Source organism: Petaurus breviceps, unplaced genomic scaffold (assembly GCF_028583685.1).
Source record: "Petaurus breviceps papuanus isolate PSGF00001 unplaced genomic scaffold, PetGlider_PUasm1.0 90847, whole genome shotgun sequence".
In the NCBI taxonomy this organism is placed as follows: domain Eukaryota; kingdom Metazoa; phylum Chordata; class Mammalia; order Diprotodontia; family Petauridae; genus Petaurus; species Petaurus breviceps.
The window spans coordinates 15,970,201-15,982,934 of NW_027187360.1; the positions used below are offsets into that span (position 1 = coordinate 15,970,201).

Sequence of the window (12,734 nt, forward strand, 5' to 3'; positions counted from 1 at the left end):
TGTTGTACTAGATGTGAGCTAAAATCCCTCCCAACTCTAAATCTTGATTAGTATCCATATACACCATTGTTGCAACACATCCATTATGTGGATCACCTGAAATCAACAATACTGTCTTTTATGATTTTAATTATCCACAAACTTGATTTCATTATATTATACAAAGTGCATATAGCTGAATGGTGGCACCAGCTTTATCCTTCCTTGAGGCCTCTCACCTTCCTGGGAAACATATTTTGTGAGAAGACATTGCTGGTGCTGAGGGGAAAAAAAAGTGAAGTCAGCAGACAGAATGACAAATTTCATAGTTTAATTTAACCTAGGGGTATCAGAAATATAGAAAACACTGAATTTGAAAAGGAATGGTTGCATCATAACCCATCTTTACTTCCACAAGTGAGTTAACTCTTCTGAATAAGATAAATCCTGTGTGTTCTAATTATACTCCAATACTTAAAAATTAAATCTGAGATTTAATCAGTGTGAGTATTCTTTCACTTACTTGCCTGGAGTTCAAGACAAATTTTATGAGTTGCTGTAGCCTAAAAGATTGATCAATCGGTGGGCAACCTTATGGTAATGAGTGATTCTCACTACAATACAGTTAATACAGCAGTATATCTCATTTAAGAAGCACATTTTTTTTTCTTTTGAAGAAAATCTCAGCTCTCTACAAATCAAAATGATGCAAGGATAGTTGTATATTTGCTCTAGAAATGTTAATGAAGAAGTAATGGGAAAAGTCCTCTGTGAAGATATGGGGCATGGTGGGGAGGATGGGACACTGGAGGTCACAGTCAGCTTGGCTCCATTTTCCTAGCCTAGGTGTCCTGGGTGTCGAGGGGTGTCCTGGAAGGTGTACGCTCTTGCGTACTCAGGGATATAACGCATCACATCTCTACCTCAGTCACTATCTTGAGTGTCTTCCTTAAGGCAAGGTCATTGCATCGCCACCACTGTGTCCCCTCTTGAAAAAGGAACCCGTAAACGGTCCCTGAATGGTGGGCTCGAACCGCAGGATGGACACGGTTTTTCACACACACACACACACACACACACACACACACACACACACACACACACACTCACTCACTCACTCACTCACTCACTCACTCACTCACTCACTCACTCACTCACTTTCCTGCAGGGGCCCCAGAACCGGGCGCCGCCCCTCTCCTTCCCTTACTCTCCCCTCCCCTCCCGGTTGCAAACCACTAGTGCACCCCGGTGCCCGGGTTTAACGCAGGCTCTGTGTAACGTCCACCAGTCGCTGCCCCGGGAAAGCCCGCGCCCCCGGCCCAGCCCGAGCACCGTGGGCCCACTGGCGCGCGGCAGCAGGGCCCCCTCCCCTTCTTCTCTGCTCGCTTCCTTCCTCCCTGCCCTCCCGCGCTCCTTCTGGGGGCTGACGGGCCGAAGAACTAAGCGCTTTTCCCTTCCCCGGCACGGCTCACTCCTTTGCCATGGGAGGACGAGGAGGGGAGGGCTCCCGCTGCACCGGCCCCCTGCGTTCTCTGCTACTGGTGTTCCAAGAGAAAGACCGAAGAGGCAGGCGCCAAGGTAGGGAAGAAGGGGAGTCCCGGAGCACAAGATGATTCTTGAGGGGAGCTAGCTGGGGATGAGAGAGGGAAAAGGACAAGACCCTGGCCAGCGCTGCTCCTTTTCATTTCTCACTTTGGTCAGTTAAAATGGGTCATCTGCTTCTGTATTTGAGCTTTAGAGCCTTTATTGCACCAGGGTCAGTTCGGCGCAGTACCACCCCGGTGGAGGGGTGCGAGGCTATGGATGGGGCACAAGAACTGGAGTCAGGCTTTTAGGGTGCAGAGCTCCTAATCCAGGAATACTACCCTCCATCCCAGCTGCTAGGAAGGGGAGAAAGGCAGGGACAGATTGGGGGGGACCCCAGGCTTTTTCCTGGCCCTGCACGACCCCTTCTCCACTGAGTTTGTTTGGTGTTTGGAATTGAAGGCACATCCTGTGTCTTGACCTTTGAGAGTCTCCTTCCCGCTTCGTAACACCCTTCTGCCCCTGAACTAGTGCTTTACCTTGGGGCAGGAAATCTCCTCCCTGCAGTTGGAGAGAATTTACGTCTATGCCTCCCTCTCCTGCGACCCCAGGGTGTCCTTGCTATATAGGCAGGTGTTAAAATGCCTTCTTCCCAAGAGGATGATCCACCAAAGAGGATGCTTTCCAAAGAGGATACTTCGGAGGGGGCCCCATTCCCATGGCGTATTGTCCAACAGCTCCTGACATTGTTCCACTAAAAACAAGTTTTCTAGGGTTTCCCACCATCCTAAGGAAGAAGAGGACCTGAGCTCATTGTAAGGCTAAAGAGAAGCATGATCTGCTAACCCCGAACAACTTCTGGGGCATGTACCCTTAAGAAATAGTGGTGTTAGAGAAAATACAGCAGGGTTAACTGGCAGGAGAGGCTGTGCTGTGGCGTGGTGTGGCAGGGCTACTGGCCTTCCATTTTTGCCTTTGCCACTCATCATTTTGCAGTGGCAAGAGTGATGGATTCAGAGTGGTTTCCCAATCTCATCTCTGTTCCTTACTACTTATGTTGACCTTGGACCAGTCATTTCGACAGTTTGGGCCTTGCTTTCCTCATCTGCAGTGTGAGGGGCTTTGACTAGATGACCTCTAATTCTTTTTTTTTTTTTCCAGCTCTCTGATCCTCTGTCCCTTCCTATTTATCAGTTTGTGATCTTAAGCCAGTTACTCTTCTTGATGGGGTGTCGGTTTTTTCAGCTGTTAAATGGGGTTTGGGTGAGATGATCTAAAATGCTCTTTCCAGCTATGGCAATCTATTGTTTTGATACAGAGATAAGTTCTAAAATATTAGGACGTTTTAACCCTAAAGCAAATCAGGGGACTGCATTTAGAGGTAAAACATATTGTGAACAGTCATGTAGAGGGTGGTTATCCCAGGCTTGCATGTCAAATCATTGAAAACTAGGAGTAGGCAGGGGGTATCCCTTTGAGGCAAGAAAGAAGTAATTCAAGACAATTTTAAGGAAAATGACACGAGTAGCAAACATAATCACCTGAGATAATATAGTCTGAAAAGATTAATAGGTTAAAGAAGGGGTAAGATAAATTCCTGGATAATAGATTCATAGTCCCCACAAAGGGGAATGAGACTCAAGATTCATATCACGTGGTTTTGGAGACAAAATTTGGGACTGTAGGAATGGAGATATGATGCCAGCAGCATTTAGGTTCTGTTAAATAAAAATGTGGCATATCATTGCGTGCAGTAACTATAGAGCATATTGTGCTTGGGTTGGGGAATGGTCAGTCAGTCTCCTGACTTGTTTCAGTCTCAGGCATTTTTGTTATTTGCTGATGTAGCTATTTGCTCAGTGTATTATAACATTATCTCAATACTGCATATGGACATTAGGTAATTTATATTCTCATTTACACCCACATATCATTTATCATAACTGTGCTCTTTTAAGTTGTACAGTCCTTTCCCCCAGGCTTTGAAAGATTCAGGTGTTGTTTGGCATGGAGTGATGATGGGATCCCAGTGCCCCAGGCCTTCCTCCCCCACTGGGAGTCATTGATGGGTATAGGCTTTGGTACTATTGGTCTTTTTGATTCCTCTGCTCCATAGTTGGCATTACTGCCCTGAAATATGCATATAAATCTGTGAAGTGCTACGAGTTTCACAGCTTAAATACTTAACTACAGGTTGAAGGAGGTCTCAATAACTTGGTGAACACTTTTTTAACCTTTGTCCACCTGGTCTGTGTCTAACCCAAACTTTGCAGTTCTTCAGGCTTGGAGTATAGGGGTGGCTTGTACCTCCTCAGAAGACATGAACATGCACAGAATTTGTCCAGATTGCTTCTTTTTAACTTTTCATTTTTTGTTGATATAATTTGTTTAATTTCCAACTACAGTATATCTCTTACCCTTGTACCAGAGGAAAAGCAACTTGTCAAACATCTGTAGAATCTGACAGTATATGTAATGTTTCTCTGTAACCCCTTCAAAGTGAAGGAAATGCATTTCTCAATTCTTTTTCAGAACCTAGCTTGGTCATTATAATTATCTATTATCTAACACTCAAGTTTGTTTCCTTCCCTTCCTTTCTATTTACATTGTTGTAGTTATGTATATTTTTCTAGTTTTGCTTATTTCCCTTTGCATCAATTCATACATATCCAGTCTATTTTGTCTAATTCCACTTTATGCAGTAGTTCCATGAAGGTTTGTTGCTTGGGGTTTGGAGAGGGAAGTAGGTGGTAAATTCTAGTACCTAAGCTGAAGTGAGTGAAGATACTTAAAAATAGTCAAGTCTTTTCTAGGTTTATGTGTGTTGGGGACCCCATTTGTTCTTTCACACTTTTAAGTATAGACCAGAAGAACCAACCCTAATCTGGATAATTTTTCTACAAGTTGATTTTTTGAGGGAGAAGAACTGATTGATAATATTATGACACTTGTCAGATAATGTTGATTAAGAGCTGTGGTTGTAGGGATAGGAAAAAAAAAAATTGAAATCTAAAGCCCAGTTAGTGCAGTTCATCATTCTGTTTGTAGGTAGCATTGGTTATCTTTAAGTGATAACTTTTTCAGATTGTGTTATAAGAACTCAGATTGACTCAAGTCTAAAAATGTCTCATTCTCTTGAAACCTTAATGAAAACCAGCTGAACTCAAGGGAATCTGTGATTTCTGAGAACAGTGTCTGAATTGTGAAAACTATCATATGATCTCCAAACACTGTTTTCCTTCCTTAGTAACAACATCCTCTATAGTTTACTGAGGCACATAGATCCATCATTACATCAGATCTTCTCAACAACTCCATGAGCCCACCAGGATATTAGTTGTTATCCCTACTTGTAAAATCGTAACAACATTTATATAGAATTTTAAAGCTTGAAAAGTGTTTATACATATACCTTACATATCTTTGCATATATGTACACATATGTATGTGCATATATGTGTATGTATATTTATATGAATATCTTGTTTGATCCACATAATAACCCTTGAAAGTAAGTGCTATTAGTATCTTTATTTTACAGATGAGGAAATTGAGGCTGAGAAAGATTAAGTGACTTGCCCAAAATCACACAGCTAAGTAAATGTCTGAAGCAGGATTTTAACTGAAGTCTTCTTGACTCCAAGTCTAATGCTCTATCCACTGTTTCACCTAACTACATAGGGAAATATGGGCAAAACAAATTCAGAGAGGTATAAAATGACTTGCCCAAGGACTAGTGGCTAGTGAAATCTTAGAGACCTAGAAGCTAGGTTTCTTGAATCTAGGTCCAGTGTTTTCCACCAGACCAAATTACCTTACACTGAGAATATTCTGGTTGGTAAATGATAAAATTGGGAAAGATGTGTGTCTTGTTAATGGGAAGACACAGGCAGAATTTTAAAGCAGGTGAAGTCTGTCTTGGGAATTTTCCCTCTGTGAATCCCTTTTCTCCTGTCATTCTTTTAAAGGTACAGAGCTGTCAATCTGCTCTCTGGTCACTTCCTCCACTTTAGTATTACCATTCCTTAAGTCACTTCATGTATTAGAGGCCTCTGGAGAATGATGGAGTTGGACTCAGTTCCTCTAAGATCCTTTCATCTCTGAAATGATATGTTCCTAAGTGCTCTCTGCTGCATACTTTTCTTCCTCCCTTCTCTCCTTTCAAACCTGTGTCACATGTACAGATTTTTATTTACTAGTAAGGACCCAGAAATAGCTATAGGGGACACAAATGTAGGAGAAAGAGATCTTCCCCTTTTCCTCTTTTCTACTAATGTCACTGACTGGCTGAACTATTGGGGGTCAGGTTGGTAACCATTTTTAATGAGTTGTTAATATTGTGGGCCTATTTCCGATTGACAGTGAAGCAGATCATGTGTAGCAGATGCCAGAGGCAATCTTCCCCTCCCCCCAACTTGACATTATTTCCCCAAAAGATAAAAGCTCTCCAATAATAATGTAAGTCTGCATAGTACATAATGCATAGTACTGCTGTTGAAAATGCTGAATCCCAGACTGTTGCTTAGTGTCTTTCTGACCATCTCATAAATAGGTAGAAAGGGAAAGAACAGTCACTATCTAGGGACCAGATATCCCCAAACCAGGCAGTATTTTTAACAGTGCTGATGTAGCTATGTGTGACATTCCATCGGATCCTACTTTCTACTGATAAAAAATTTTAAAGAAAACTCTTTGCTTTACAAATGCAAGTTAATATTAGACAAATGTTTTGGTGGTCAATAAGGCACTGAAACTCTGGGATTCTTTTAAACTGCAATAGGGTATGGGAGGAAGGATGAGGAGAAAGTACTGAATTTGAAGACAGAAGATATGTAATTGTCAAATACAATTTTATTTCTTTACACACACACACAAAGTCTCAAGCAAGTTACTTAATCTCATTAGGATCCAGGTTTCTCATATTCAAAATAAAGAAGATTAGCTGGATTCTAAGATTTCTTCTAGCTCTTAATCATATGTTCCTGATGGTGTTACATGGCATCTATCCCAGGTAACCACAATACTTCTAGGATCCATGATTTCTTAGGTATCTCTAGCCCCTCCACTGATCTAGATTGCAGCCCTGGTGCACCTTTGTAGATGATTTTAGTGAACTGAAGTGACTGGAAAAGTGATCACTCTGCGGATAAACCGGTAGTGAGGCTCTGCAAAGGTAGCTGTGTCTAGACAGCCCCACACATCAACCATCACTAAGGCTGTACTCAGTTTTTCTTTCAAGTCTGCTGAGACTTACCAGAGCTTGGCCTTCACAGGCACAGCTTCTGAAGACATTGAATCACCTGTCCCCCACAGAGTGGATTCAGAGGACCTCTTTGGTAGGACTTAAGCTGGAAGAGGGCTTGGAACTAATAAAAATCCCCCCCCCATTTTATAGGGGAGGAAATGACTTTCCACTTGAATAGTGAGCAGCTGAACTTGGATTTGATCGACCCCAAGTCTGGTTCTGAAGCCAGTGCTCTCAGGTATGAGCTCCATGGCAGAGAGAGCTCTGCGTCTGTAAGGTTAGTCTGAGAGCTCCAGCTCTTTCTGCTGACCTCAGAGTCTGCCTACCCTTTGCCATTCACCTCTGATCTCTTATTCAAAAGCTTAGGTTATCTTTAACCCTTTCTTCCTCCTTTCTTACTTATGACCAACCATTTTCCAGCTTGTCAGATCTACCCACTACAGCTCTTCAGTCTATCTTATTGCTTCTTCTCTATCCCTCCTGTCACTGCCTTAGAACAGGTTCTTCTCACCACCAGGCTGAACTATTGCAACATTCCTAAGTAATGTTGAATTTTTAGCAAGAAACATGGCCCTTCGCTCAAAACAGCAATACTGTGACTTTCTAGTAGCAGCCTATCAGCATGGTGAGGGAAGATATTTTGGGACAGTAATAGAGACAACAGTTATATTTCCACGACTCTTTAAAAGTTATTCATTTTCCCCACTATAGCCCTGAGTGGTAGGTAACACAAAGATTATTACTGCCATTTTAAAATATGGCCAGAGGTTTAGTGTCTTGTTCTAGGTCAGTGAGGTAGGAAGCATTATAAGTAGGATTTGAGCACATGCTCTTTCTGCTGTACCAGATTGATTCTGGCTTGAACTGGTACCCTTCCATCGTCCCCTAGACAACTCTTTTCCCACAATTACTTAGCTCCCATAAATATTGGGCAGGTTTATATTCTGCTAGTTCCTAATAATAGCCACTTCCAAGTGGCAGGTCTCCAGCAAAGGGAGTGTTTTTTCTCCTGCGTCCTCTACCTACATATGTTAAACTAATGGCTTCTTTTTAACAAGCCTGGGGGATTGTGCTTTCCCTAGTCCCTCCTCTATTTGAGCCTTAATTAATAGTCAACCTGTTGCATTTGGGATTTCTACCAAATTTCACTGGAAACTTTTACTATAAAACTGGGGGAAGTACACTCCAACAATTTCTTCATTCCCCAGTCTCCCCTCTATCTGGGCCTAAACCATAACCACCTTTAGGCATTTATGGTACTAACCCAGCTCAGGCTCTGAAACTTAAATTTTCAGTGTGATCATTTATACTTTGGAAATCAGCAAACATTATAAATCAGGCCTTGGTTGATTGTTTTCTTAATTGTCTAGCATTAAGAAACTAATATGAAATGTTAATATTACAGGTTAAACATAAAATGTCATGAATATACCCCCTCTCAGAAGCTGCTTGTTAAACATTTACCAACACACCTCTGAATGTTTTCCATTCCCCCAGTTTTTTTGTGAGGAGGTAGTGAAAGAGATACTGAATAGCATTGTAAGGATCCCATTGTTTTCTAGAGCTATTATTCCTTTGTTTCTAGAGTGGCAGTATGTATTTGGGTTCCTTAGAAAGCTTCCTGGGACCATTTTCTTATGTTGAATTTGTAATGAATAGAGAGGATTAAGATATTCTTTCAGTGTCCATTGTCCCTTATTTATTGAGCTAGCGATCATTAACCTGTCAGTTATCATGACAATATTTAATTAAAAGCATCACTGGTTGGCTGACCATATAATGTTCAACTCTTTGGAGACTCTGTTAACATGAAATACCCCATAGATCTCTGAACTGTGTTATTGTGATGATCTGTGATTATAACCATATGGCCATTCTCAAAGGGTCTGTCTTTGGCTCTCCACTTTCCCTACACCCTCTCTCTTATCAATCACATTCTTTCATGATGATATTCTTTTATTATCCATCTGCCTTTACGTATCTCCCTGATCTATATCTCTGGCCTTGATCTGTTTCTGATCCTCAGGTTCACATCTCAAGGCATCTTCAGGAACTTTCCACAGAATGACCAATTATCTGGCACTCTACTGAGCATGTCTACCGCTGAGTGTATTCTCTTCCTCTGCCCCTTTTGTTGATTTCACTGTTTCTATTGATGGCCCTACAATTTATTCTATTTCCCATGTTCAAAGTCTTACGAGTGATATTGTCTCTTCCCTCCCTCATTTTCCACATCCATTCAGTCAAATACCATCAATCTGCCTCTTCCGAATCCCTCCCCTCCTGTTTATTTCCACTGCTACATCCACATTCCCACAATCTGGGTCTATGGCCTCCTACCAGGTTTTTCTGCCTCCTCTCCAATCTCTCCAATCTCCCACATCCATGTCTTTTCTTCTGCTTTTTCCTGTGATCTGTCCTATTTTTACCTGTGAAATTTCTATTCATTCTTTAAAATCCAATTCAAATGCCACCTCCTTGGAGTCAGTAAAGATATCTAGTTTTATAGCTAATGCTTTTTTGTAATATTTTATATTATAATATTATATAATATACATGTTATGTATTATATTATAATTGTCAGTTTGTGTCTTATCACTAGAGTGTAACCTCCAAGAGAACTCTGCACACAGTAGGTCCAACTTAAACGTTTGCTGATGAATGAAGTGTTGGAATGGTTGAGAGACAGAGCAAGAGCTCTGGCTGGCAGTCAGAGAGGATCTGGGTTTATATCTCAACATTTGCTTTGACAACTGTGTGATCTTGGGAAAGTCATTTGACCTCTTTGGGCCTCAGTTTCCTCATATATAAGGTGTGGGAGTTAGATTAATGGCTTCTGAGGTCCCTTCCAGCTCTAGATCTGTGATCCTTTGACATTAGACAGTCTATTAACACCTGGAGTATCTTTGAATCTTAGGGTAACCTTTTAGCTAGGGTATATCCCTTACTGGACAGAAGTTACTCAAGGGTACAAACAATGCATTATTCATCTTTGTATTCCCTCAGTACCCAACACAGTACTCTATGTTTAATAAATGTTTATTGAATTGAACTGAATGCTATGAAGATTTTTTGAAATACTTAGATCAGACAGTGTTGCTCAAGGAAGTATGTTGACTTTAAATCTGTTATTAATGGCATTGAAAGTTGGAACTTTGGTATTTTACTTTTTTATGAATAAAACTAAGGGGTAAGAGTTCTTAGCTCTAGAGGGTCTAAGCAGGCAGAGTAGGGTTGAAGTGATTTTTTTTCCTAACACTAATGAATAGTTTGATCCTGGGAAAATTAGATCACTCCCTGAGTCTCAATTTCCCCATCTGTAAAATGAAGTACATTTTAAAGTTGTTGTAAGGAATGTTTTGGAAACTATAAAGCACTATAGAAATATGAATTGTTATTAACTGTTTTCTGTGATCTAATACTGATCCTTTGCTGTGGTCAATATATTTTTTTCTTCCAGGAAGATATATTTTGTCTAACATGAAGTTTTGGACTTTCTCCCTAAAAGAGTCACAATCAGCAAAGATGTTTTCTTTAAGATCCTAGATACCTTCTAAACCCAGTAATAATGACTTTGCTATTGCAGAGAGCAAGTATATAGTCTTTGTATTCCTTAGTTTTAGAGGATAGTTATTTTGTTTGAATGATCTTTTGTTCTGATTTCCAACTGCAGTAAATACTCCACCCCGCCCCCCCCCCCATTCTATTTTGGTTAAGATTCCTATTAAGCACAATGTAAGATGGATAATTTGTAGACTTTGTTACTTGGGCTTTCCAATGTCTTTGACACTGCCTCCATTGTTGTTCTTTATTTTGATTAGGCATCTTTGTCATCATCATGACTTCTACTTTTAATGACCTTATTCAAAAAGTTTAATTAGCTTTTCACCCAGAAATACTCCCTAGGGGTGGCTAGGTGGTGAAGTGAACAGAGCACCGGCCCTGGAGTCAGGAGGACCTGAGTTCAAATTTGTCCTCAGACACATAACACTTACTAGCTGTGTGATCTCAGGCAAGTCACTTAACCCCAATTGCCCTGCCCTCCAAAAAAAAAAAAGCATTACAGAAATACTCCCTGGATATATTTCTCTTGTGTTGAAAGTGATTAAAATAATCTCTCCTTTAAGGATTTGATTGTTGTTCTAGACCTCAAATTTTATAGGTAGAGAAGTGGAGGGAGCTCTTCCTCTAGAAATTCCCTCTTCTAATATATATGTTTGTACATGCTTTGCAGTTTGCATGGTTTAGTATTAGTTAAGAAGTAGAGAGATAAATTGGTGGAACAGATTATCTGCAAAATATATCCTAGTATTCAATAAACACAAGACCCCAGATACTGGTATATGGACTCTCCTACTTGACAAAAACTGCTGGGAAAATTCAATAGCAGTATATAGACTAATACCAAATGAAGTGAGAAGAACCAGGAAAACATTTTATACATGGACAAAATTGTAAAAACAAAGCAACTTTGAAAGCTATGATCAATACAATGGTGATTCACTATTCCAGAGGAATGTGAAACATTCAATTCATTAGAAAGATGATACATTTACAGTGTAAAATGAGACACATATTTTTGTATACAGCCATCAGAGGAATTTGTTTAGCTTGACTATGCATATTTGATACAAGAAATGTGCTTTTTTTCTTTTCTTTTTCAGTAAGGTGAGGGCTGAGAAGGAGAGAAAATGGATAACTGTTCCCTTAAAAAAATAGAGAGATGGGGAAGGGATACAAATGTGAAAGTTGCCTGCACTTTCAGACAAGGTCACTGTATTACTAGTTTTTGCTTAACTGTTTTACTTTGTTAGAAGAGATCTCTCACAACATAGGAATAATTTGTGAATGTATGTAATATAAAAACAAAACACATCAATAAAATTAGAAGTGATTCTCCCCTCACTCCATGAAAAAAGAAAGTAGTTTTTGATAATAAGCAGCTGTAATTAGCTGGTAAAGGGGCAGCTTATTTGTTTGTTTTCAGTCATAGATTATGTGATCAAAATTTTGTGAGTGTGCAGAATGTTTGAATTTAATTATAGAATATAATATAATTTCAATTAAAATGACTAATTTATCTAAGCTTACTAGTATGACACCTGGTGGCAGTCAGCTATACATTAGTAGCTGTTGGCAGGGTAGTTATGGCCACTAACATACTAATTCATGTGTGCTGGATAAATTAAGGGAAATTTTTTTTACAAATTTATTTTTAGACATATTTGGCTCATTGACTGTTGGACACATGGGGCTTAACATATTGTACTACTTGAACATTATGTAAGTAGAGGCAGTTAGGTGCTAGAATGATAGAGTGCTGGACCTGGAGTCAGGAAGATCTGAATTTAAATCTAAACCTAGCCACTTACTAGTAGTGTGACCCTAGGCAAGTCACTTAACCTCTGTCACCTTTGGTGTCCTCCTCTGTAAAATGGAGATAATAATAGCCCATGCCGCCCAGTGTTGTTGGGATGATAAAATGAGTTTATATTTTAAAGTATTTTGCAAACCTTAATTAAAATATTATCTAAATGCTAACTATTCTTATGTTTCTTCTAAGATGAAATTTCATTTAAGATAAAAATAACCCGGGTTAAGATAGACCCAGTTTCACATTTTAATTAATGGATTAAAAATTAGATTTTCTATTTATGTATTTCAATTGGTTGGGGAAGAACTTAGTTCAGTTGTCATAGCCATTTGTAGGATACTGTTTTATTTTAACCCATTTATTTTATAGTGGTTTCACATCATAAGTAAAATTTAAAAAGAATTTTATAGAAGTAACAACATAATTTATTTTTCTATTTTATTTATTTCCCTATTTTATATGGCCAATATTGGATAATGGGCCAATGTTAGACATTAGCTTTGTAATTGGCCAACCAAGCACAATGTGCTAATCTAGTGTGCGTAATAAACTAAAATACCTACTCTGGGATGACATTTTCATGGTAAAGTCACTACAATCATTCAACTAGAG

The 12,734-nt window shown here is 39.6% G+C and overlaps 1 protein-coding gene across 3 annotated transcripts in view; it reads left to right on the forward strand.

Moving 5' to 3' along the window:
* The first annotated feature begins 1,042 nt into the window (after window positions 1-1,042).
* Window positions 1,043-12,734, forward strand: part of PHACTR3 (phosphatase and actin regulator 3) — a 313,435-nt gene continuing 301,743 nt past the window's right edge. For all 3 annotated transcript variants that reach the window (XM_069072503.1, XM_069072505.1, XM_069072499.1), the window contains exon 1: window positions 1,043-1,557. Coding sequence is in view for 1 of the 3 variants with exons in the window: in XM_069072499.1 (XP_068928600.1) it covers window positions 1,461-1,557 (97 nt within the window). In the remaining 2 variants the exon portion in view is untranslated. The remainder of the gene's footprint in view (window positions 1,558-12,734) is intronic.